Below are 26,898 nucleotides of genomic sequence, written 5' to 3'. Positions count from 1 at the left end.
ATGGTGCCATTTTGAACCTCCACATGTTATGACAATCTATTAGTGTTTTTTAAAATACTTTTTCTTTGATATAACACATCAATTACATTTTTTTTTTAAAAAGCCCCAAATACCACAATTATTTTTCTAATTCTTCTTTAGCTACAATGTTAAAAGTTCAAATGAGTGGGGGAAACTGCACAAACGTCAAAACTGGCATTTAATTAAGCACTAATATGACGATTCATCAACATCACCACCTCCCTCACATTAACATTCCTGCCTCACTCCCTAATACACACTTACGGCAAAATGCTTCACTCTTCTGATGTTTAGAGTTGTATTACTGTGATTTGATTCAATGATTGTGTGCGGGGAACCCGCTCAAGTTGTCGGACTGAAAGAGGGGACGGAGATACCGAGTCATTTCTTTGTCACGCAATTAGATGTTATTTGAGGAATAGTTCCGCGCAGTGTTGACAGCTTGAGTGGCCGTTCCCCGGGTGGCCCCAGATTGATGAGAGGCCCCCGAGCTGCTGCGCGCTGTGATGATGTGCAATGACCGCCGGCAGGCTGTCAGCGGCGAGGAGGTCACGGAAAGTTGACGCTTCGTCGCCGCGTGCTTCAAATGAAAATACATCTCGTTTGGCCTCTGTGATTGCATCAACGCGCGCACTGGCGCATTGATCTGAAACGCAAAACGGCGTGCCAGGAAACAAAACGCACCCTGCTTGTCTTAATGTCTAGTGATCACTCCCCGCGGTCAATGCACATCCTGGTCATGTGACCTCTTGCAATTGTATATATTTGACACCTTTGGTTTGTGTGACGGCGAGGGGAAAAAGGTGAGTGGAGATTGTCTCAATGGAAGTCTGACATGAGCTGCTTGGTGTTTCTAAAATGCAACTTCATAAAAATAAGAAGGAGGAAATAATTGAATTTGATGCAACAGAAGTGCTGATTTCAGACTTCCACATGTTACACTTTCACAACATATGACAAATTATTTAACCAGCTTGCTCAAACTAACAAGCATGGATTAAATTGAAGTTTGGATGCAGGCTGTTTTGGTACTATTATTTTAATTGAATAATTTAATTAATTTTAAAAGAACAGTACAATTTGTTTTTATAATTTTTGGGGGTATACTATAGGCCCGTTTCTACCACAGGGACTTCGGGGAGGCTTCCAGAGTAATCTGGATTAAAACAATCTAAATAATTACAAATTAATTGATAGTATGAGATTTCAATACCTAATAATAGTTAGTAATAGTAATAGTAATACAATTTTGGCATATACCGCATTTAGTAAATCTGAGTGCAATTGAGTTTCATTCAGTTTAAAAAATATTGTTAAAACTCAATTATTTAAGAAGGAAGTAGCTAATACTTATTTATATGTAATTTAATCAATCAAACATTGTATAAGTAAAATTAAATGCATGTAAAAAAAAACAGCCCGCAGTCCTCTGCAGTGTCTTTGCTGTGACATTTTTGCCTTTTCCACACCGTGACGACTGACGGCGTTTTCTCTCGCGCCTTCCCTCCTCCTCGTCCCGCAGGTGGGCTCGGTGGTGGCCGTGGGCTGGATCCGCTCCAAGAAGGCGGTGGACTGGCGCCTCTTCAGGAACATCTTCCTGGCGTGGTTCGTCACCGTGCCGGTGGCCGGCCTGTTCAGCGCCGCCGTCATGGCCGTCTTCGTGTACGGCATCCTGCCCTACGTGTGAGCGGAGAGACGCCGCCGCCGCCGCGGAGGAGGACCTGAGGGTCCGAGAAGAATGGCCAGAGTGTTGCTCGCTTGCTGGGTTGGTGGAGGTAAAGGAAGCGGGGGGGAAAAAAAAGAGGCTTTGAGGAGGGTTGGTTCACAATCTACAGTACTGTACATAACAAGCTCAAATTCACGTTTGCGCCTCCCAAAAAATACAAAACGTGGTTGAAGCAATTATTACTCCAACAAAGCAACTGTACATATTAATCATATCAGTAAACGGGATTTTGTGTGCTCAACCAACCCATCTCACGTTAGACAGCTACAAGTGGAGGTTTTGATGATGATGATGATGATGATGATGATGATGATGATGATGATGATGGTGGGTAGAGGGCTGATCAGACTGCTTCTTTATTTTTGATCACGATACCATACAAAAAAAAAAAAACATGATTCACTACAGAGTTGATTTTTTTTTTGTGTGTGTGTCTGTTTGTATGGGTTTTTAATTGATGTACTATACCGTAAATCTGTATTGTAAATACTGACCTTCAAGAGTTTGAAGGGGAAAGATGTGGGCGGGAGGGTGAATCATGTTTTGTTGTATTTTTTTAAACGTTCGGGAAATGGGTTATTCTCTGCACCTTTTCATCATGATGTCATATTCAGAGTGTGTTTCATCACGCTATTTTTATGAGAAATCTATCGATTAGAAACGAGGAGAAAATTGGCTCCTTGGTGTAATATCAGGGCGGCTTGATAGGTGGCGGTAGTGCGCCACTTAGCTGCTTGCCAACTGCCAATCGAATCAAAGGAAGAGGAGGACCTATTAGCTGCTAGGCGGCTGTATTAGAAGAATAGAGGAAAAAAGGTGATTATTTTGAGATTGTGCCAAAGTCAACTATTTTCATCGCCATGGTGACTTTTCAAAAGGTGTAAGGTGCAGCCAGAAGCCAAAATGCTACAAAAAAATGCTCATATCTGCCTTTTTCGCTCGTTTTTTTTGTTTGTTTTCTTTCTGTTTGTTGTCACGTGGTAAATGTGCTCGAACGAAATGCCTCAACGTGTCATATCAAAACAGTACAATATTATTATTAATATGAATATTAATATACAGAGCTTACTGTATTTCATCACGTGTGGCTCCTCCAAAACCTGCTGTTTTGACTCCTAGCAAGTAGAATGACGTCACCAGTACTGATTTTTTTCAACTGGGTCATGTGACCGGTCGATGAACAAAAGCATTCATCTTATTTTGTTTTAATTTATCTGAACAAAATCAAGTTTTTTATGGTGTTTATTTTCTCTTTTCCTACTTTATTTCCGAATATGAACAAATCAATGCTTATGTGTTAGCCACTTGCCTTTTGTAACACGCTGTGTTTCCTCCGTGCTCAAGAATTACGTACTGTGGTGTTTACATTGTAAACTAGCAACGAGTGTTAGGCCCACACCAAAACGAAAAACATAATCACGCTACGAGATTAAGTCATCATTTTACAAGAATGGAGTTGGATATTTTTGTAATATATAAAATAGACAATAGTCTAAAAGGGAATATACATCAATTATAGAACTACGACAAAAAAAAATACAGGACTTTTTTCTCAAATATAAGAAAATGGGTTAATCTAAAAGTGGAAATACTGTGTGTGTGTGTGTGTGTATATATATATATATATATATATATATATACAACATATATATAAGTATATAACTTTTTGCTTTTCAATATTCAGCTTTATTGTGATAGTATTATGTTAATAATTTTGAACATATTTTATCTTAAATATCCAATTTTATTGTTGTATTACAATTTTTCAAATATAAAAATACACAACTTGGCGCTTGTAATACTCCATCTAATCTAAAATAATTAACAACTTTATTTTCATATTTGTTGACTAATATTGAAAATATACAACTTTAATTGAACCATTTGTAAAAAAAAAAAAAACCTTCATCCAAGAATACGCGCCTTTAATGCAACATGTGACTTTTTTTTAATCTCAAATATCCACATTTATTTTTGTAACATTACGGTCAGTCTCAAAATACACAACCTTTGCCTCAAAAATATACAACTTGATTCTTATGATTTTATGACTTTTTTTATATCAAAAATATGAAAGATTGTAATTGTAACTCCTATTTTACCTTAAAAAAATACAGCATAGCATACAACTTTAATCCAAATTATGTAATGAATTGCTTTTGTTTTATTTTATTTTATTTTGTCCGTTTGGCCCTAACACTCTTTGTTAGTATCCATATCATGACTGGGGGGAAAAAGAAAACGTCAACTTGCCTCACGATGCCAATGAGCGTTCTCACACGAACCAGAAGTGTCTAGCGAGAAAGAGAAGAAATGTTTGTGTGTTATTTTTGTAGCTGCAGCAGCCAGCGCTAACCTTCCCCGCGCCACTTGAACGCTACAACTAAAAGAGTTGAACTAGAGAGCTTTCATCAAAACGATATATTTTTCTACAATATTTTAACCGCGGGCGTGCGTCGGCTGCCGATAGTTTCAAACGGAACCTCCCATGTTTGTGTTTGGATTTTGTGGACAAACGACGACATACTTTGTAATTTTGTTTCCCTCCTGCTTGGGGAAATAGCGCAGGCCCGCGGCCATCTTGCTAGCACGAGCCGCGTAGCCGCTGGGCCAAAACTGGAGAGTAAAAATGCGTGTCAAAGTTACCGTACATGACAATAAAAGATCAACTGGACAGTGGGCACGATATTTTATTGGGGTTACTCATTTGTTGGGTGAGGGCTTAAAATACAGCAATAATGGAAGACAAATGGCGAGGCGAGGGTCAAAATTACACAATGTGGGTAAAAGTTGAACTGGACAGTGTTTATGAGGACAACATTTTACTGAAGGTTGCTTGTGTGTGAGCGAGAGAGGGCGGGGGGGGGGCTCAAATTTGGCAATAATGGAAAATAATTGTCAGAGACGCGTGGTCGGAATTGGTTAGCATCTGTAAAAGGGCGATTGTTAGCCACCAGCTAGCGTGGGCTGATAATAACATGCTAGAACTCCCCCCCTCCCCCCATTTTTTTTTTTTGTTGGTTACTCCCACCAGCATCATTTTGCCTTGTCCAAGCAATGTCAGCCTTCAAAAGTCTAAAGGAAGTGACAGTAAACATCGGCCTCTAGTGGCAGCGTGTGCGTTACAATAAATGACGAATGGAACGAACTAATGAACACATCTGAGTCATGAATATTTACGAGCAAGCCTGTTGCAGTGAACACTCGGATGGAATACACTTCACGTTGATTTTTAGGTTGTTCATATGTTTTTCCTTCAAATTCAACGTTTGCCTTTGTAAACATTAAAATGCTGTACAAATTATGTTGAAAAAAAGTATAAAATATGAAGTGCAAAAAAAAGATGCTGTAAAAGTCATAAAGGCAAAGACTGAATAGTCCCCCCAAAAACACTCCCAACCATTTTTGATATTTCTTGCTATTTTAAATTTTTTTCTTAAATAAAATGCTCCACATGACAAAATTTGAAATTGTATTTGGAATTTTCTAATTACATATTTTTCATGAAATTTTAGAATTCAAATACTGTAATTTTTTGTTATTTAATCAGCTAAACAGAAAATGTTTTACTGTGCGAAGGTGATTAATTGTTTCCGCGTGGATTTTTTGACATTTTTCTTGGTAAATTTAAATAGTTTTTAGATCGACCGCCAAGAAATGGCCACCCAAAAAAATTTGAGACTGCATCATGGAAGCGCTTGATTTCAAATGGTGTTTTTTTTTATTTATTTGAGTTTAGAATTTTTTATAAAATTAACATTTTGATTTCGAATAATGTGTATACTGAGGGGTTTTGTCCCACCTCGCCACATTTGTTAAATAATACAAATGACAATTCAGCGGCATCTGGATTTTGGAAGCATATTTTTCTATGATCCCTCCCCCACAATTTCGAAGTGTGAATTCACCAAAATGAAAAACTCATTTGTATGAAGTGTATAAAAAAGCAAACAAACCAATTTGTTTCATCTTACCACATTTTTTGTGTTCTGGATTTTTTTGCCATTACACCCCCCCCCCCCCCAATATTTCGAGTCATGTTTTAGTAAAATGACACAAATCGACGCTCTGTGGATTTTTTTCCAAGAATGTCTTTCATGTGTTTTCGTTTTACAAAAATTCAAATAATAAGGTCCAAGTGTTCACTGTCCAAGTAAGTAACTTACGAATCAGTGATAACTTTGCTCGGTACAAAATAGTGGTCATCTCGCGTCATGTACCGTCTGCACATCGCCAGTAGACGGCGACATTTCCCCGGTGTGATTACAGGAACTTTCTGTTAACTTCACACCGGAATGTGCCATTTCTTTCGTCTTCTGCCTGCTCGAAGACGTCGACGTCGCTCGTTGCTCCGCCCACCCCGCCGTGCTAGCCCCTCCCCCCCTCGCGTCTTCTCGTGGAGCTGCCAGTTGGAGCGTGATTGACGTGCGTGCATTCTCGTGGTAGAACGTGGTGATCCCAACCTTCGGCCGGCCTGCGGGCTTTTCCAGCTCAGTGTCGTTTTTTGAATGTTTAGCGCTACTTCCTGTCCGCTCGCTGCATCACGTCTAATGTATGGATTTAACAAAAATAATAATAATAATAAACATGAAAACTGTAGCCTGCTTCAACAAAATCTTACTCTGATTTGCTTCTGTCGTACTGTAATGTCCTTATTTAAGATTTTAGTGAGGAAAAACAATGTCTGCTTTTAAACTAAATTATGGGAATTAAAATTACAAAGAACACTTACATTTTACTGTGTTGTGTCTTTCTTTTTCGTGAATTCTTACATTTCGTTACACATTCACCAATTTCGAGTCCATTAGATTGAGCATTTTCAGTATTTTTGTGTATTTTGATGAGGTCTGGCATCTTGCTTGGGGACGGTTAAAACTTAAAAGTTTTGTGTCAAGGAAGTTTGTCTCCCACCCAAAAAAGATTTTATGCGAAATCCTTTTGTGACATTTTAATTACATGTAAGTCTTACACGAAAAAGAAATGTAATATTTCAGTCCCACAGTACTTTTATTAAAAGATGTAATAAGAAAAAGTTGTATTACAGTAGCTATTGTGAGAGAAAAATATATTAAGAGGAAAAATGTAACATTGCTGGAATTTAGAGTTATGAATAAAAAGTCACATGGGAATAAAGTCGTAATAAGAGAAAAAAAAAAGTCATTATGGGACTAAAATTGCAAATAAGTCGTAATGTGGGCATAAATTCATCATATTACGATAAAGCCAGAATATTACAGGAATAGTCGTAATACAGTATTGCGAGAAAAATCTTGCAACATCAATAGAATAAGAAAACTGCAATTTTTATTCGTATAAAATTGTAATGTTATTAAAAAATATATACAGTATGTTGTAATTTTACCAGTTGCAATATCTCTTTAAAAAAAAACTGAGGAAAGTCAAAATTTTCTGAAAAACACTTCTAGTTCTCTATGTAAAATGAGCAAATATTAATAGATGAACATTTTATTAAATGTTGGTGTGTTTTGTTTTTAGATTTCCAGCTGATGTAATGAATAATTCCCGCATTCTCTTAAGTTTCTCCTGAAAACGGAATTTGACTTTCAAATCAATTGGTTCTCCACGGAAGGAAACCCACAATGAATTTAAATGTCACTTAAGACAAATTGCACCAGAAGTTTGCCATGACAGATACACACTATCCATTTATTTTTCCTCGCATTTGTTATGTCTAAAGTTGTGTTTTTGTGAGTCATATTTCATGTGGGAAATGAAACTTGCTGGCAGGCGATGATTTATAGCATCTACCCACACATCTTCATGTTTTTTTAATACAGTCCTAACTTTATGCCTACCACCATTTTGCTTATGTAAGACCTATTGGCATCACAAGCGAGTCATTAAAGTGCAAAGGCTTCTGGGAAATGGAGTCATCACAAGTGGAACTTGAAGATTGTATTGTAAGATACAAAACCATGTACACTCACACACACACATCCAGAGAGTGAGAGTGCAACAGCAGTATTTTGTTAGTTAATTTCCATCCAAAACATGTTTATTGTGGTCCACACTGAAAGGTCGACTGAGCCTGCAAGTTCATACATTGCACGTCTTCTTCACGAGGCCTGACACATCCGTCGCAGCCAGGAGAGAAGTTAGCAGGGGGGTGGGGGGGGATTAAAGAGGTTCTTTATTTCCCTTCACTTCCTTCCAGGTCCTCTTTGCATTTACGAGGCGCGGAGACCGCACGCACACACAAAAAGTCAAGAGTGTATGGTTGTGTTTGATAGAAAGTCTCGTAGTGTGTCCAGTCATTAGAAAGCCAGGTGACATATGAAGACGGGGGGACACGGGTGCGACTGTCAATCAGAGTGTGTGTACATGAAGCTTGATCATGCGTATTAGCTTTGTAACAGCAGTTGTTTTTTTTGGGGGGGGGGGGGCCTTCTCGAGGCCAGCGTGAGTTAAGTGATTATCAGTTTTCATATAGATTTTTTTGCCTTTTTTTTTTATAATAGATTTATATAGTTGTCTCTCACATTCACTCGTCTAACTCGTGTTTCACGTACACACGGACATGGGAGGGAGGGAGGTTGAAATGACAAAATCAGTGAGGAGTAAAAAGGAAAAACAAACAAAAAAAGAATCGCAGTCTTTTTGCTCCATCAAAGGGACGGGGCGGGGGGCTCTTTCTTGGCAGGGGGGGTGGCGGAGCTGCTCTCTTTGAAGTTGAGGTTCTCCAGCGCCACGTCCAGCGTCATCACCTCCACGCAGCCCATGGACTGGAAGTCGGTTAAGTTGCGCAGCGAGCCGGGACGGTGCCGGCGGCGGTAGTGGTCGGCGATGTCGTCGTCGTCGTCGTCGTAGTCGTCGTCGTCGAGGTGGTCGGCCAGAAGCGTGGACAGCAGCAGCTCCGTCACAAACAAGCTCCTGTCCGCCCACTGCGCCTCGCACGCCTGACGCTCCGCCTCGGATACGCGCGCTTCGCTCAGCCTGCCGGCGGAAAGAACATTTAAAAAAGTTTATTAGTAAAATAAATAAACAATGTTAACAATGGGTACTCCTGCAAGCCTCTGGCCAATAGTTTTCAGACTGGATTCGGGTTCGAATTCCCCGCGCCCTGTCTGCGGATGTGACGTAATGTGCGTGGTGTGTATGTGAAGAACGGTATGTGCGGTTTCATTTTTCGTCAGCAGGTGGCAGTAGCGATTCGAAATGGAATATTCTACATTCAATAGCTTTATAAAAATAAAAATAAAGGGGGAGTGAACACATTTGTCCCGACAATTTAAAAAAACCAGGAAAAAAAACTCGTTTATTAAAAAAAAAAAAAAAAAAAAACTAGTTGGGGGGGGGGGTTGGGTGAATTTTTTTTTCCCCACCAGAAAAAAACAACAAAAGTTCTTTAGTAAAAATAAAAATATATATATAATTCCCACCAGTTAAAAAAAACTATTGGAAAAAAAGTATTAAAAAATGGGTGGGATGTAATACTTTTCCCCACCAGTCAAAAAATTATTTCGCAGAGAAAAAAAAAGAGTAACAAAAAAAGCATATATTTTTTAAGTTCTTTAGTCAAATGAAAAACAATTGGGGTGTTTGGACACATCTTTCCCAACATAAAAAAAAAAAAAACTAGAAATAAAACGTTTTAGTACAAATAAACAAACAAATAAATAAATAAAAGCATGGGGGGAGGAGGGTGGTAGTTTAGTCTTTAGTTTAAAAAACGTATTTATTATTATTATTTTTAAGTTATTTAGTTTAATAAAATAAAAAAATGGGGGGTGAACATATTTTTTCTCGCCAGTTAAAAAAAAACTAGTAACCAACCCCCCCTAGTTTTAGGGGAAAAAAAACATAAACTAGAAAAAAAAATGGGAGGGGGGGATGGGGTTTGAACATTTTTTTTCCACCAGAAAAAAGCAACAAAAGCTCTTTAGTAAAAAAAAAAAAGTTCTTAATTATTATTTTTTTAAGTACATTTTTTTTTAAAAATGGGGGGGGGGGGGCACTTTTTCCCATCAAAGTTATTTTTATTTTTTTATATATAATAACAGTAAGAAAAAACTAAGAAAAAAAGAGGTAGTTACAAAAAAAAGTATTTTTAGTTCTTTAGTAAAATAGAATAAAAAATTGGGGTGTTTGCCGCCAGTTAAAAAAAGAGACGTTTTTTTGTAAAATAAATAAATAAAAACTAGTTGACAGAAAAGTTTTAAAAATAAAATAAAATAAAAACTTTAGTTAAAAAAAAGTTTTTAGTTTTTTTTAAAGAAATAAACAACAAAATGGGTGGGGACATTTTCCTGCCAGAAAGTTCTTTAAGTAAAAAAACACTAACTTAACTAAACTAAAAACTAACTAAACACAAAAAAAAACATTTATTCAGTAAAAAAAACAAAAAAAACAATTTCCGCCAGTGGATTTTCCCTGCTACTCCACAGTTGTAGAAGAATCTGACCTGCTGAGTAGAAAGTGTGAGCTGTGCGCCGTGTGATGGGCGGGGCTCTCCGAAGGGCCGGCGTTGGTTCCAGGGTTGCCGTTGTGGTTGGCACTCAAGTTAGAGTTGTTGGCGGCGGCCGAGTTGGCGTTGAGGATGGCGTTGGCGCGCCCGCCGCGCGTAGCGTTGCGCGCCGTCTCCAGCTGCTGGCGCGCCGCCTGCGCCTGCTGCCGCTCGAGCTGAAGCTGCATCTGAAGCTGCTGTAGCTGCGAGGCCGACGGACCCGAGCTGAGCTGGCCGCCCGCCGAGCGCCGCACGCCCGACAGCTGCGATAAAAGCTCTGCGGGGAACCGGAAACAGTTTGTTGAAATGGACAAGAATTTTGGGCCAATAACAAATATTGGAACGTAGAGGTGGCAAATCCAGGTCCAGAAAGTAAAAACGCTGCCGCAGTTTGGCTTTAGCCATTGATGCTAGCGAGCTAGCTCACCAACAGGTAAACGAGCACCATGGGAGCTAGCTAGCTAAAGCCAAACTGTGACAGGGTTTTTACTTTCTGGACCTGGATTTGCCATTACTGCTTGGTAGTTGTGTTTTATTTCAACGGGGATGGGTGGGGGAGCGTCTCATATTGCTCTACTGTCAATTTTATCGATGCACACCCACCAGTAGATGGCATCGATGCCCCATTTTAGATACGAAATCAGCGCAATTTGAAATTTGCATTTTGTGAAACCTACCTCCTTCCTACTGCTGATTATAAAATAACAGAAAAAGAATGGCAGGTGAAAAGAAGGATATTTTAGGAAGGTAAATTTGGTAAATTATTGAACAAAATATTCTGTGACTCTTGCAAATGGCAAAATGTTCTGAAATGGCTGCCAGCGAACGAACACGGTGTCCCTTCGCAACTGCATTTGGAATGACTTGAAGTGGCAGCTCCACAATACCGTCTGCTTAACGGCCCAGCGGGTGGCGAGGAGTGCCATCAGCCTCATTACGACGCAGCTGGAGCCAACGGGGGCAAATTCCAGCCACTCACCCGGACTAAAATGCCCCCCACCCCCCGCTACCGTAGCAATAAACGACATGGTGGCTTGGTTAGTGACGCACCTGCGATGGGGTCCATGGCCTCTCGGCTGTAATTGGAGCTTTGAGAGGAGTTCTGACTGGTGGAGAGCCCCCCGGTGGTGTTGCTGGTGAAGTGCATGTTGGACCTGCGGGCGCGGGGGCCGCCAAGTCCGCGCCCGGGGTGGAACATCCGCCTCACGTGCCGCACGCCGCTCGACTCGTCGTGAATAGTGCAGTTAAGGAAGCATTTTTCTCTGAATTATTATAAGTGGATTCTGGAGAGTAAAATGTTGATTCAATATTATCCGAAGAAAGTCGAAAGCAAATTACTTTTTAAAAAATGTTTTTTTTTTTTTTTTAACTACAACTACATGACACCTTTAAAATGTCTGGTGGTTTAAACCAAATAAAACATTTATGCTTTTATCCCTTGGGGAGGAGAAACACATCGGTTTTTCAGGTGGTGTGTTAAATGCAGCTTTATCCTCTAATAAAATAAAATAAAAATAAAATATATATATATTTTTAAACGAGTTTTTAGTAAGAATTTTTTTCCTACCAGACAAAAAAACTAGTTAAAACGAAAGAAAGAAGTTTATTAATAAAAAAATAAATAAAAACATGGGGGGAAGGGGGGGAACACTTCATCCCACCAGGGGAAAAAAAAAAAAAAAAAAAAAAGAAACCTAGTATTTTTTTTGTGGTTCTTTAGTAAAATAATATATATATTTAATTTTTTTTTTTAAATCCTGATCACTTTGTTATGCACCCGAGTCCGAGACCAAGTAACCTGACTAAAATCCACTGATGCAGAGTCCCGATCCGATACCTTGGCAATGTATTTAGGAAGGAAAAAAACGAGCAAGCAAATTGCCTTTTTTTCTTTTGTTTGAACAAAACAACCCCCCCAAAAAGTGAAAAAAAGGATATCAGGTCTCTGGGTGCTCTGTGTTCAAGTGTGAGATGAGCAGCAAAATCGTCTGTCACATGATTGGGGTCTCCGCCGGGCAGCGCTGCGCATATGGGGCAGATCTGCGAGACAACAAAAAAGACGATGTTCTCACACGACGTTATGCCGTGTGAAAAACATGCGGAGAGCGACGTACCACTTCCGTGGAGGTCTCCGTGTGCTCGGCGGCCACGTGCTCCTGCAGGGACATCTCGGTGTAGCCCATCCTGCCGCAGTAGGGACACGTGAAGGCCTGGGGCTGCTCCACCGAGAACGCTTCGCCGCCGTAATACAAGTCTGCGGGCGGAGAGGACGACACGTTACGGTACGTTCATCCGTTCAGAACTGCAAAGCCGAGTGTTGATTATCAAACAGTTGAGAAGGAGCCAGTTCAAGATCTATTCATTGGCAATTTTGAGTCTCATCGGTCTCCAGCCAATTGCATGGAAAAAGGGAAATCATTTACAAAATGCTAAATTGCCAGCTTTTTATTGTACGTTGTTGAGCTCTGGGGCAAATTCATCACTGCAGCGCCTTCCTGTCTATATGCAAACGAAGGAACTTTCACACAAGCAGGTTTTGCTCCGTTTGCATTGAATGCAGTACTAGGATTATTTGTTTGTTTGTTCAAAAGCAAACAAAGTCATCAAAATTGAGCGCAGGCTAAATCTACCAAAGTGGGCTTATTATAGTTCCAAACTGATTTTGTCATGGCTTGTTGTGGTATAGAATGGATCTGACCTTGAGAAAGATCAAATGGCAAATGCAGCATTTGTCCCTGAACAGCAGAATGGTGGCATAACTAAAGGTAACATATCAGCTTGGAATTGCTTCATGCCTCGAGAACATTCTTTTGAAGTTGACACGAAAGTCTGACTGCTGTAGTGTAATTCGGTCTTTTCTCTCTCTCTTAAAAATCTACGTATCTAATTATTTTCATTGTTTATGTGTGATTGAGTGATTGAATTTACTCAATTTGTTAAGACTTTTTTCTTTTATTTTTCTTTTTTTAAATCTGACGGCCAATATAAGGTAAATCTAAAGCCATTTTAATCTCAGGGAACTATTTATTTAAATTTTCATTTAACTTTATAAAAGATGCTGCTGACCCTGGGCACCTTCTAAACCATTTGTTTTTGTTTGATATTAAAGCAAAGGTATTTTTCAATTTTGGGGAAAAATGTATTAACTCATTCACTGCCAATGGCGGCTAAAAACGTCAAAAATTCATTTGAACTATTTCTATTAGTTAAACATTTTTCCCCACACTTTTGTTAACAAGACTATGAAAAGCTAGATTTTTTTTATTGTACATTTAGAACAGATATAAAAAATTGTGATTAGCCGTCAGTTAACTAGTGAAGTCATGTGATTAATCATGATTAAAATTGTAATCACCTGACGCCCCAAATTTTTAATAATCTTTTCTTTTTTTAATTCATTCACTGCCATTGACGGCTATAAACGTCGAAAATTCATTTAAACTATTTCTATTAGTTTAATTTTTTCCACTTTTGTTAACAAGAGTATGAAAACCTAGAAATTTTATTCAATGTACATATAAAACAGATATAAAATTTGCGATTAATCGTGCGTTTGAGGTAAGTCATAGGATTAATTACAATTAAAAATGTTAATAGCCTGTCGCCTCTAATTTTTAATAATCTTTTTTTTAAATGAATTTATGGCAGTGAATGAGTTTAAAAAAACTATAGAGAGCTATGGTATTTAGTTTCCATTTCACTTTTTAAGACGTACTGATAACCTTGGGAGTTCCCTGAACATTTTGTTAGAAAATTAAAAGATTGTCTAAGATTAAAAAAAAATATGATTTAAAAAAAATCTACATTTTGAAAAGTCAGAAATAAATATGCTTTAAGGCATTACAACAGAGTCAAGATTGGCATTTGTATTAAAAACAACAAAAAAACGCCAATACCCCACCCCTTTTTTCACAGAAAATGAATATCAACTCCAAATATCGGTTATCGGCCTCCCTGACTAGAAATAATTGGCATCGGCCCTGAAAAAAAAACATATCGGTCTATCTTGACAGTAAGTTAAAAATGACTTAGCCAATTAAGCTATTGGGCTAACAAAATGCCAGCTAGGAAATGAAGTGCTACCTCTGCCCATGAAAACACAATGGAATCTTTACGGCTGCTCATGGGCTATTTGTTGTTTTCACTTTGTCGCAACTCCTAAGCATTAACCCCAGTCGTCATGGTAACAAAACCCACACCAACCTAGCTGTGCAACAGGCGTGGTGAGCAGTGGCTTATTTGCATTAGGCAGAATACCCCTGCCAAAACTAAGTAACATAGGTTTACAAGTAAATGTTATGTGTGATATAATTATTTGTCATTTGAGTACTTTTGAGACCACAGAGTCCTTTTTATTAAGACACTATGTTAATCTGTGAGAGTTAAAAAAAAAACTTTAAAAAAAACGCACTTCTCATTTGAAGTGTACTCGAGTGCCCTATTTGTGTTCAACAAGAGCTTTGATTTTCTGAAAAAAAAAAAAATGGACGAAAAACTGTGGACGTGAAAGGACGTTTGAAGACAACAATCCAGCCCAACAAGACACACTCACGATGCACTCACTGCATGAGCTTGTGAATAAATAATCACTAAATTCATGACCTATTCGTTTTGGAGTTTTGTCAACAGCACTCACCAAAGTCGACCCGTGTCAATATACACTGCATGGGGTGCTCCGTGGTGTGTCTGGTGGTGGTGGCGCCGCTCTCGTAGCACGACGCGCACAGGTCGTAGTCGTAGCAGATTAAACATTTGTAGCGTCGGCCTCGGAAGTTGCCTTTCAAACACGCGTCGCAGCTCACGCCTGAGGACACAAACGTGAAAGGAAAACAGTGTCAGGTTCTTTCCCCCCAGCAAATCATTCATAGGCTACGAGACAAGGACCTGCTTTCTATTCATGCGCTTTTTATTGTTGATTTATGAGATAAATAAAACTAACTCTGATGATTAAAGCAGAGTAACAGACTTGTTATGCATTCATTCAAGGGTGGGGAATATATGGAATATAAAATACAGAACTGTTATTAAAAGCCCCGACATGTTTAGCCCACACATTCTCACTGCTATAAACATCATTCGGTCCATCCATCCATTTTTAACAGGATGTCATCATTAGGAGTAGCATTTAAGCTTGAGCCTATCCCATCTGACTGGGCAAGAGGTGAGGTACACCCTGGACTGGTCGCTACATACTGTAGAGACAAACAACCAGTCACTTTCAGTCTTGAACGCACCGTTGTTGCAGTATACTACTTCGCAGTAGTTATAATAATGCACAGTACTGTAATTGTAACTTAAGTTGACCTGGACTGTTAATGTCCTTCTCGATGAATGAAAACAGTGTACACGTCAGTTTAGGGCCCGATTAAGCAGCCTTTCAACGAACGGGCTGCTATTAGCCAAGTCGTGTGATGCAAATGCAATTGAACTTTTTATCATCTAAAACGAGCGCCTTCATCGTGTCAGGCGGCCTGTCTCAATATTAACGGCGGACTTTTTGAAGCCCGGACAAGGTTGGCCGCAAGGACATGCTTCTGCTGATTATTTGACACACGTTAGCTCTTCAAGCTGAAAGGTATTAAGGGCCAACTTTAAGAGCAAGAAGGCGGCTCGGCTCTACAGCGAAAGCGGCGACGCGCGAGAGCAGCCTCGCCCCCCACTCACAGCTGCCTGTTCTCGGCACTCCCCCCCCCCCCACCTCAGCCCAGTTTGGTAACCATAACCAACCCGCAGCCTGACTTCTGTTAGCCGCCATGCTAACTATAGCGCGTTAGCCCTACTTAGCAGACGTTCTCTGGGCTTCTTCCGCCTATTTGACAGCGTCGTCTCCGACTGCAGTAATGATTAAAACACGCACGTAAGCCATTATTTAACCATCAAACTTGTCAACATTCATGTTTACTGGTTAGTCATCACGGGTCCACGATGCTAATATTAGCCCCAGCGACTACTAGTAAGACATTCTGGGTTAGCTTCGCTTAGCCGGTGGCGCTCCCCCCCCCCGCCGCCTCCCGTCAACGTTTCTGACAAACGCCGACCTTGCTCGCTAAATCGGCGCCGTGTTTCTTACCTTCATGACGGGACATCCTACGAAGCCCAAAGCGGCCCCTAGCTCGGGCCTGACTTGTAAAAGCGAAACAAGGAATATATTAGAGAAGAGAAGGAGAAGCCGGGGCTGCCTGGCTGTCCCTGGCCTCTTCCCTCATGAAGGATCCGGTGTGCTGCTGCTGCTGCTGCTGCTGCCCTCCCTCTGTCCGCCTCCTGCTGTGTCACCGCTCGGCTCATCGCTCATCCGGACACAAGATGGCGGTGTTGTCATTGTTATGGAGCCACAAGCAGCCGGCTGTCGTCAACATGGCATGGACAAAATTGTGAAAGCCTACTGTAATGAAATGTAATACATCCATTTTCGGTACATAATATAATATAATATAATATAATATAATATAATATAATATAATATAATATAATATAATATAATATAATATAATCATCTTTATTCAGCAGACGTATGGTTCATAAAAACACAGAATACGCCGTAAAAAAAAGGTTAAAAGAGATAAAGAACAGTAATGCTAAAATAACAATAACTTAAATATAATAACATGACATCATATATCATATCATATAAATAATATAATCATCAGCTTTATTCAGCAGACGTATGGTTCATAAAAAACACAGAATGCACAGTAAAAAAAAAAGAGGTTAAAATAGAAAATAGAAGAATAGCAATTTAATAATAAGAATGATAACTTAAATATAACATATAATATAATATGACATAATATAATATCATATCATTTAATATCATATCCCTGCTTTTCACCTAAAGTCAGCACACACAAAAAAAAGCTCCAGCTCATTCGTAGAAAATGGATGGATGACTCGTACGGTAAATGTTTAAAAGTGAAATACAACTGAAATGTACTTAGGCAGTAATTTTTTCTTATACCACTAGAGGGAGTCCGTGTCCCACAATTTAAGAATCGCTGATCTGAAGAGCAGGGGTGTCAAACACATTTTTGTCACAGGCCACGTTGTTGTTGTGGTTTCACTCAGACGGCTGTTATGAATGTTATGTCTGTGAACCTATAGAAATGTTTCATCACCTCGTCGTATTGTTGCATGTACAGTACACAACAAATTGATGGCTAACGAGTATTTGGAATCAGAAGGCAAGGATAATAGCTTGTTCTGCTATTGTTCAGGTTACTGTATAACGGTGGTTGGTAACAAGAAAATGAAACATTTATTACATACTGTATGACAATTAAAATTGTTGGTACAGATTTGAGTAAGAATCATTGAAGTTGACACACATAATTTGCTTTGCTTTGGTGATGTGGTGGGTCTGATCTGGCCACTAGGCCTCTGCTAAAGAGTAAAACGCTAACTGTGCACAAACAGATCTTCCAGTGACTGAAGGGTCAGTGGTTCAAATCCAGGCTCTGACTGTATGCAGTTAAGGTATCTTTTCTATATATAAATGTATTTCATTTACTGTATGTCTATGGCTTTTTGTCATATTTCTCGTAGCATGCACGAGTGGAGACAAAGGGGCTTTAATTTTGCTTTGGTTCACTTTTTCCCCCCTCTGAGTCTTAACGACGTCTCACTGGACCTCGTCATTGAACACAGTAAGGACTCAGAATAGCCAGTTGGCGGACGGAAAACCCCCCCAAAAGCATTTCAACTTGACGCAAATGCAAGTCTGACATCAGCTCATCGGACCCCATAGGAGTTTTCTATTGAACATTGTGGGATGTTTCCAATTAAGTGGCATGACGTAGAAGCGAAAGAGAAGGTTAACACAACTGCTTCTTCTATTTGTTTTCACTGGAGAAGTGTTGAGTGGCTCTAATGTCACGCCACATTATATTGCATAACCTCATCCCCATGTCAACTTTCTGCAGAGATACAGTAGCGTGCTCATCATTTCACAAGCTGTAAGTTCTATTAATACATCCCCACATGACCCTTGTCTAATTAGGGCATATTATTTTGGAATCCACTATCTCATGTCTGGAAACGAGAGACGTCCTATCAAGTCACAAATGAGCAAAGTTGATAACAGAATGATGTCAACCGACAAAATGATGGATTGTTTTCTTCTACTTCTTTTACCAGCACAACTTCCGCTTCCACTTATTTTGCCAGCATCACTTCTACAGTACTTCTTCTCAGCCAGCATCGCTTCTGTCTTTCGCCAGCAGAGCCTCTCCTTTTCCTCTTCTTTTGCCAACACAGTGTCAAATTGTACTTCTTTCGCCAGTATAGCTTCTACTTCTTTTGCCATCATCCCTCCATTGCTTCTTTTGCTAGCACGGCTTCTACGTTTTCTTTTGCCAGCATCCTTTCTTGTTTTACCAGCTTGGCTTCTACTACTTTCTTTTTCATCTAGTTTAATTTCTACAACCTTTTTTTTTTGCTAGTTTAGCTTTTGTTATCTTCGACTTATTTTGTAATCTACCACTTCTTTTGTCAGCATAACCTCTACAATATGTGTTTTCTTCTTCCTCTTCTTTTACCAGCAGCACTTTTACAGCCTCTTCTTTTGCCTACATACATTTCTATATTTCTTTAGCCAGCAAATGGCACTATTTTCTCTCTGGTGTTGGTCAAAATGTATCCAAATAAAAAAATTTTTTTTTTTAAATCACAGCCACAAACACATTTTTGGAACCAGGTCTGGCAAAAAGGTTAGGTGCAGGAACAACCATATGGGATGTTAATATAAACATGAACACACACAGCTGTTTACTCCCCCCCCCCTTTGTTTATTCAAATTACAGTAGGATTGCATGAATATTAAAACTTGAACTGCATGACTATCCAAGTCAACCACGAGCCACTCCAATGATGTCGAGATAACTGTTCAATGGTTTTGTGTCAAATCATGCAGCCAAAGTGATCATTTTCAATTGGCCCTCTACAATTGGACTAACAATTAGGCCGTATTAAGAGTAGTGGACCGCCATGGTGGCAGTTGACACTTGCCTTGCTGGTGACCGATCATGCCTGCATACACACACACACACACACACACAGTTCTATTGTTATTGTAGCGCCCATTCTCGGCCTCATCAATTGAGAGTGAACTAAGCTGATGGTTTGGAGGACAGCCAAGCAAAGAAAGGAGAAGGATGGTGGATGGGGTGGTTGTGTGTGGGGGGGGTCTTTCATGGGGGATGGTGCCCCAGGGTGCCCCCCAACACCCCAGCACTACCACCACCACCCAATCTCCTTCCCTCTGTATGAGCCTTTTAAGACATTCCAGTGAAAGTGCAGGCTGCTATTGTAGTAGTTAGCAATGGAATTTCATGTTAAAAGCATGTTGCCACACCCACTTTTCCCCCCCAGCCATGTGTTCATTTTACACATTGTTTGAATAGGGTAACAAATAGATGACCTTCATTGTAGTACAGCACGTTTTCCCCCTTCTGTGTTTATGTGTGTGCGTGTGTGTTTTTTTTTATGGTCGCACACACCTACCTCTCGGAAACACGTCTTACTACGTCTTCATTCACGTAGGCCACGCCCCCGACGTACCCGAACGGGGGCTTGACCAATCAGACGCGCGGGATATCAGCCCATGATCAGATGACTGAAGCCTGGAGGAAACTATTTAAAACTCTAATGAGCGCCCAGATGCTAGTTCATACAATTTTTGTGCTGGTCACGGGAGTGAGGGCGCACCGAACCGTACCGAGCCACCACCGACTGACTGACCCACCAAGACGCAGCACGGCCGGCTTTACGTGCTCTTTTGTCACGCAGGAACGCCGCCACCATACAAAGACGCTTTTAAAACAAACCAAAACAATCGTTTTTTAAATGAATACGAAAACCAATTTGCTGTGGATTCTTCTGCTGTGCGCTGCTGCTTTTACGCACGGACAAAATGGTAAGAAATGCGCCTTTTCTATCATTCATTCATTCATTTTTATAATTTCTTTTTAATGGTTTGCGCGCGCCTCCTTTCATTTATCAATTATTGTGCGTGGGTTTTATATTTCCAGTATAACCGGTAAGTGTGTCAAACGGCTCGTTTCCGCCTTTGTTTTATTCCAAGCTAGGGCGAATAGTTAATTAGAAACGGAGCAAGTGTAGTGGGCTGAGTGATGCAGAAAAACGGGAATGGATTCTCTCTCATGCTCAAAAAGCGACGTGTCCTTTTTTGGGACAAGTGCAATGGGGACACGCCACCTTTGACACACTGAGGAGGAAATGAGATGTCCTGCTGAATCCACGTTTTACGCCAAACTCATTCGGCTTTTTTTTTTCTTTTTTTTTTTTTTTGTGGCCCGTATCCAACGGTGGGGCTGTCGAGTTCATTGGTCCAATTCAAAGCAGTTTACCTAACAAATACAGGTAGGGCCTACACATAAAATGTTATAGTCAAGCTAATGCTGTAATAGTTCTATTCGCACCACCGTTATGCCAATGCATTTGCATGGAGAGTCACAGTGTTTGTATTCCCATAGATTTGTGAGCGGCATAATGATGTGTAATTATGCAAAAATATGGCTACCACAGCTGTGTGTAAGTCATCAACTCCGAGAAATATGGTTTTATTTGGTCCAAGTGGCTTTAGAGCGATGGGTGAGAAACATACACAACCGGCTCATGGAGCATTTGATCCAGCCGGCCAAATGAATGCCACAAAAATGGGCCCTTACCTTTTTCCCACCCAAATAAGATTTTTAATATATTGAGATTGGGAACACCCAATATGCATTAGGAACTTCTTTAAAGTTGATGTCACATAGAATGGGGCACAATTTTTTAACATAGTTTTCACTGTGTTTGACTGTCAACTTATCTGATGCTGGTAGCTTCAGATTTGGTGAAGCAGCCGACTTAATGAGCTTTTTTTTTGTGCGTCCTGTGATGACAGATACATTATGTGGACGAAATTCCATGTCAATTGGTGAAACTGTTGTTTCTGAGAATCCTTCTTGAAATGATCGGCCAATATTGGACACCATGTTTGTCAATTTGGTGTCACCTTTCTGTCTCGTACACCAAATTCCACTTGGGGCTCATTTGGGCGATTTCCCTCGTAGGAGTTGTGGAATTACTGTTTAATTTAAAACATGTGAGACGTTTCGTACATCCTGTCATGATATAGATGTCCACCATTTTTTTATGTCCATTGTTGAAACTGGTGCTTGAGGCTCCCCCCCCCCCCCCCCATAACTTTCTTAGAGTCCGTAAAATGATTGTCTTGCAACTTCCCCAAAGGTGGAGATGAGTCAGCGGGTGTCCCCGTGGACGTCACCGTCAAGTACAACATGAGGAAGAGTTTGGATCTGGACCAGGAGGGCTGCTACCTGAATGCCGGAAACAAGGAATGTCTGCAGCAGTGCGGTTTCAACGCCACAGCCAAAACAATCTTCATCATCCACGGCTGGACAGTATGTTGAAAACACTTTTTTTTTCGGAATGCGTCTGGCTGATTTTTAAGAGCAGTGAATTAACGGTGGTGCGCGATTTCTTGTCTAGATGAGTGGTATGTTCGAGCGCTGGATGCACAAGCTGGTGGCCGCTGTCATGAAGCGTGAGAGCGATGCCAATGTGGTCGTGGTGGACTGGTTCTCCATGGCCCAGCAGCTGTACCCAGACGCCGTCAATTACACAGACAGCGTTGGCAGGGACATCGCCGTCATGCTCGACTGGCTTCAGGTAAATTCCCAAATGTGTGGAACTGAAAGCTCGCAATATCTCACTCGATGAACTGAAAGTGGAATGCCCCTGAAGGCCTCTTGCAGACCTGCTCAAGCAAAGCTTATGTACCAAATGAAAGGGTCAGACGTTCCAGGGAACACTACACTAAAATCAGAAGAAAATGTTCAAGTAACTATAAAATGTCCAAAAACAAAAAAAGTCCTAAAAATTACCGTAAAATTGCCAAAAATGTCAGAAAATTGCTAGCAGAAAGGCAGGAGTAGAAAAAGTAAAATAAAATAGCCATAAAATGTCCCAAAAAGAAGGATGAGAGGCAGAAAATTAACATATGTCCATAAAATTGCAAAAAATGTCAGAAAATTGACAAAAAGACAGAAAAGTCTAAAAACGAAGAAGGAAAAATTAGGAGAGAAAAAATGAAAAATTTGAAGATGAAAGGTAGAAGAAAATGAATCTCCAAGTATTGAATGCTGCATATTTTTGTGTTATGGTGCAGCACTAATGATCTCTTTATTCTCTTTAATTAACTAATTAGCTCACAAAAACACTGTTTTTATTCATCACAATGTTCAAATGTTTTGCAGCTCCAGACAGATAATTTTTTTTGACCTCAAATTAATCTTTTGACAGTAAAGGTTGCTGACCCCTGGTCTAGGGTCTAGCGTGTATCTCGCACAAAGTCAGCTGGGATAACATCCAGGTGTCCTGTGACCCTAACAAAGGAAATGTATAGAAAACAGACAGATGACTGTACTTTGTTTCGAAGTTCCATCACATCACTACCATGAAATTAGAGTTGAGTAAAACGCTCAAATGTGATCAGTCCCCAAAATGCCAAGCCAGAAAGAGATTTTGGGCTGTGTCCATGCTGTAAGGCCGGACAAAGAGTCTTCCGCCGGGACAGATGGCAAAGGCGGCGTAGCGTGGAAGAAGGCCTTGTCCAAGTTAACTGAGCGTGGCTGGCTAACAACCAGCATTTGTTCATCGTAGCAGCTGCTGATGTCGTCATTTTTTTTTTTTCTTAACAGGATGAGCTGCATTTGCCTCTGGAGAAGGTGCACCTGATTGGTTACAGCTTAGGGGCTCACGTAGCGGGCTACGCGGGAACGCATGTGCGAGGATCCGTCGGGAGAATCACCGGTATGTTATCAATTGATGTTCCCAAAGCATTTATAAAATGGGAGTGACAAACTAATCAGTTCGATGTGTTATTTTGGTTAGGTTTGGACCCAGCGGGGCCGATGTTTGAGGGCGTGGAGGAGGAGAAGCGGCTTTCTCCGGACGATGCTGACTTTGTGGACGTCCTCCACACGTACACCCGGGAAGCCTTAGGAGTGAGCATCGGGATCCAACAGCCGATCGGGGACGTGGACATCTACCCCAACGGAGGCGAAGTCCAACCCGGGTGCTCGCTGGGCGACGTGCTGTCCATGGCTGGAAGTAAGTCGTTCGACTCTATTATCTCAACCCCCCCCCCCCCCCCCCCCAGTCGATCCGCTTCCAATAACGCCGACCTCCTCCAGACTTCATGGAGGTGATGAAATGCGAACACGAGCGAGCTGTGCACATTTTTGTCGACTCGCTGATGAACCGGGACCACGTGAGCTTCGCGTACCAGTGCACCGACCCGGTCCGCTTCAAGAAGGGCATATGCCTGAGCTGCCGCAAGAACCGCTGCAACAACATCGGATACGAGACCCGCAAGATGCGCAAGAGACGCAACAGCAAAATGTACCTGAAGACTCGTGCCGACTCTCCCTTTGGAGGTGAGTCACCAACTTCGGGTATTACACTTGGTAATTTGTAACTTTATTGCATCTTGTTCACAAACAGGAAAGTAACATCGCTTTGACTTCTCTTGCCCGTAAAGCTATAAATAAGTTGAAGAATACTTGTAATTCTACTTCTTCTGCCAGCATTGTTTCAACTTTCTTTTGTCAACTTAGCTTTGACTTCTTTTGCCAGCATTCTTCTACTTTTCCCACTATACCTCCTCATATTTAGTCACCATTGCTTCAACTTTCTTTTCTTTTGGCTAATTAGCTTTGACTACTGTTGCCAACATAGCTTCAATTATCTTTTTTTTATTTTTTATTTTTAGCCAACACATCTTCTACTTCTTTTGCCGTCATTGATTTGACAAATTTTTCCAGTTTTGCTTCAATTTTCTTTTTTTCGGCTTTGCGGTTGACTTTCTTTGGCAAGCATTTAGCATTTTTGCTAGCACTTTTTCCAGGACACTTTTCTTTTGGCTAATTACCTTGTACTTCTTTCACCAGCATTGTTTCTAACTCTACCTTATTTTAGCACTCTCCTTTTGCCAGCATTGATTTGTCAAATTTTGCCAATATTGCTTCAATTTTCTTTTTTCAGCTTTGACTTCTTTGGTTAGCATTTTAGCTAGCACTTTTCCCAGGATACATGTATTATGCCACCATTGCTTAAAAAAAAATTCTGCCATCATATATTGGTCTTCTTTTGCCAGCATATATTTGACAGATTTTTTTTCTTTGCCATTTTAGCATTACTTCTAATCTTTCTATAGCCAGGTTAGCTTCGACTTGTTTTGCCAAACTAACTTAGCCGCCAGCTTAGCATCATCTTCCTTTGTCAGCATTGTTACAATTTAGTTTTCACACAATCCATTCAATTTTTGGCAACCTGACTTTGACTTCTTTTGCCAGCTTTGCTTTTAATTCAATTATCAGATTTGCTTCGGCTTGTTTTGCCACTAACTTTGCCGCCATTTCCCTAACTTAGATTACTTATTTTTCTCTTACCAGTGCAGCTTCTACTTCCCATTTTACCCAAACCGGCTGGCTAAAAAGGAGTTGAAGCTTTCTAAAAACGTTTTAAACACATTTCCATCAACAATCCCGAGAGAGAAGGCGCACCCCCACTTTATTGCGTCTTGTTATTATTAACCTAAAGTCTCGTGATTGCACATGAATGACTTGTTAAATCATTAACCCACTTGCGTTATCCTAAAGGTTACCACTACCAGATGAAGATGCACGTGTTCAACAGGAAGCAGGCGGACAACGCAGACCCAACCTTCCACGTCAAGTTGATCGGGGCGCACAATGACACGGAAGACATCTTTGTTGACGTGTGAGTAGCTCGTTGAAAGTGGACTCAAGCGACTCAAAACCACGATGCTCGGGAGCCGACTTGGTCTAACTCTTCTCTGCGTTTTCCACATATAGGCACGACGACGTCGTTAGCCTGAACATGACCAACACCTTCTTGGTGTTCACCGAGCAAGACATCGGCGACTTGCTGAAGATCCACCTGAGCTGGGAAGCTGACGGCGAGTCTTTATACTCGGTGTGGAAGAACATCAGGAAGAGCTTCTTTGCCTGGAATGCCAAGCCTTCAAAACCTGTGCTGGCAATCCGACGGATTCGCGTGAAAGCTGGAGAAACGCAGAAGAAGTGAGTGGTGAACACTCTGTTGTTGTTGTTGTTGTTAATTACGTTTGCTAATGAGTTCTTGTTTTTCAGGTTTACCTTCTGTGCCCAAGACCCGTTAAAAACAGAAATCTCTCCCGGTGACTCGCTAACGTTTGTCAAGTGTCGTGATGGCTGGGAAGTGAAACCAAGAAAAAGGTAAGAAACCAATGAGGCGCCTTCCCGAACTTTTAAAACACGGTTCTATAGTTTAGCTTCTGCTTCTTTTTCTTTTTTTGTCAGCATATTCACCTTTTTTTTTTTTTTTTTTTTTTTTGTCATCTTGGCTTTGACCCCTTTCGCCAGCATTGCTTCTAATTCTTTGTCAGCTCGAGAACCCTTTTATTTTTTTATTATTATTATTTTGCTTTGTTTTTTGCTATAGCATTGCTTCTTATTCCTCCTTTGCTAGCGCACAAAAAAATTGATGGTTCTACCTCCATCGTTTTTTAGCTTAGCTTTTAATTTTACCATCATAGCTTCTAATTTCGTTTGCCAACTTGTACAACTTAACATATTGTGTAATTTGGCTACTCCTTTTAATTGCATAGTGACTAACCCTGAAATGCATTGGCCTATTCCACTCAATTGTATTTTATTTTTTAAATATTTTTTTGTCTTCATCCCCAGGGTGCCCATGTAAAGCCCTGCCACTTCAGACAATTTCATGCACCACGACCACGGGGACCCAACATGGCTAAAGCGAGTAGAGCACAGCCTTCGCTTTACCTGAGCACTTTTTCAAAAGGAGGAGGAAGGATCAGCGCACAGTGGGAGGGGTTTGAGGTGTCGGACATTTTAAAGTGCACCTCAATGGTTGGTTCCTGGAAAGTTGGAGCGGTTGCTCCTGTGCTGAGAGGCCAGGCGGGGCGGGGGGGTACTGAGGTCAAGGCGATCTTTAAAAGATCACTCAAGCTACGGCATGTTCCTTTTAAGTGAGGTAGAATATCTGTCAGTGGAAATAGACCAGCTATTGTAGTCTCTGTACTGTATATTTTTAAATGCATTTGTTGTTTTTTTTTTAATTTATGGAAAACAAAAATGAAGCACTGCGAGACCAATGTTATTTATCATAGCACATCCCTTGTTAGTGTTGAGTGGCTTCCTAGATGCAGTAATTGTATGTGTGGGGTGTTTGTGACCAACAAGTGTGCCTTTCTGCTGCTGAATGAGATTATTGATACACTGTACATTTGGAAGAGATCCTGATCTCGTTGCACATGACTGTTTTTGTGCAGAGTGTTACTGTATGTTCTGTGGGGTGTGTTTATGTACATATGTAAATAACCTTTTGGAAATAAAATGAATTTGCCTGTTATTTCTATTAGTTTGCTTCTTCGTTTTGTATGAATATGGTTGGAAAAATTCCTGGATTTTTCTATGGAAATGATCAAATACATTTTTTTTTGTGTGTGGGGGGGCTTACATTTTATTTTATCCCCCCATGTATTTGAATGAATGCTAATTATGCAAATTTCGGCAGGTTGGCCGCTATCCACTGCACATATCTTTTTTTTTTTTCTTTGTTTCTGTTGAGCCAAAATCAG

General features: G+C 40.5%; 3 protein-coding genes across 6 annotated transcripts in view; 2 read left to right on the top strand and 1 right to left on the bottom strand.

Moving 5' to 3' along the window:
* Positions 1-6,478, top strand: part of slc20a2 (solute carrier family 20 member 2) — a 44,189-nt gene extending 37,711 nt beyond the window's left edge. For all 4 annotated transcript variants that reach the window (XM_086075470.1, XM_086075467.1, XM_086075469.1 and 1 more), the window contains exon 11: positions 1,544-6,478. In XM_086075470.1, the coding sequence (XP_085931596.1) occupies positions 1,544-1,708 (165 nt within the window). In that variant the 3' untranslated portion in view covers positions 1,709-6,478. The remainder of the gene's footprint in view (positions 1-1,543) is intronic.
* A 1,170-nt stretch (positions 6,479-7,648) lies between these two features.
* LOC147173574 (E3 ubiquitin-protein ligase KCMF1-like) lies at positions 7,649-16,479 on the bottom strand. Its single transcript, XM_086077177.1, has 7 exons — positions 16,282-16,479; positions 14,848-15,015; positions 12,326-12,465; positions 12,150-12,251; positions 11,262-11,442; positions 10,170-10,488; positions 7,649-8,701 (listed from the first exon to the last, which is right to left on the bottom strand). Exons 1-7 carry the CDS (start codon positions 16,295-16,297, stop codon positions 8,374-8,376), a joined length of 1,254 nt encoding a protein of 417 aa, XP_085933303.1. The 5' UTR covers positions 16,298-16,479; the 3' UTR covers positions 7,649-8,373.
* A 3,350-nt stretch (positions 16,480-19,829) lies between these two features.
* lipg (lipase, endothelial) lies at positions 19,830-26,669 on the top strand. Its single transcript, XM_086075918.1, has 10 exons — positions 19,830-20,118; positions 21,459-21,631; positions 21,720-21,899; positions 22,931-23,042; positions 23,124-23,342; positions 23,426-23,668; positions 24,893-25,013; positions 25,109-25,336; positions 25,406-25,510; positions 25,982-26,669. Exons 1-10 carry the CDS (start codon positions 20,049-20,051, stop codon positions 25,992-25,994), a joined length of 1,464 nt encoding a protein of 487 aa, XP_085932044.1. The 5' UTR covers positions 19,830-20,048; the 3' UTR covers positions 25,995-26,669.
* The last annotated feature ends 229 nt before the right edge of the window (positions 26,670-26,898 follow it).

The sequence above is a fragment of the Leptonotus elevatus genome, chromosome 5 (assembly GCF_054856555.1).
Source record: "Leptonotus elevatus isolate MCC_2025b chromosome 5, RoL_Lele_1.0, whole genome shotgun sequence".
In the NCBI taxonomy this organism is placed as follows: Eukaryota; Metazoa; Chordata; class Actinopteri; order Syngnathiformes; family Syngnathidae; genus Leptonotus; species Leptonotus elevatus.
Note: the sequence above shows the minus strand (reverse complement) of the source record. Positions and strands in the feature narration are given on the sequence as shown.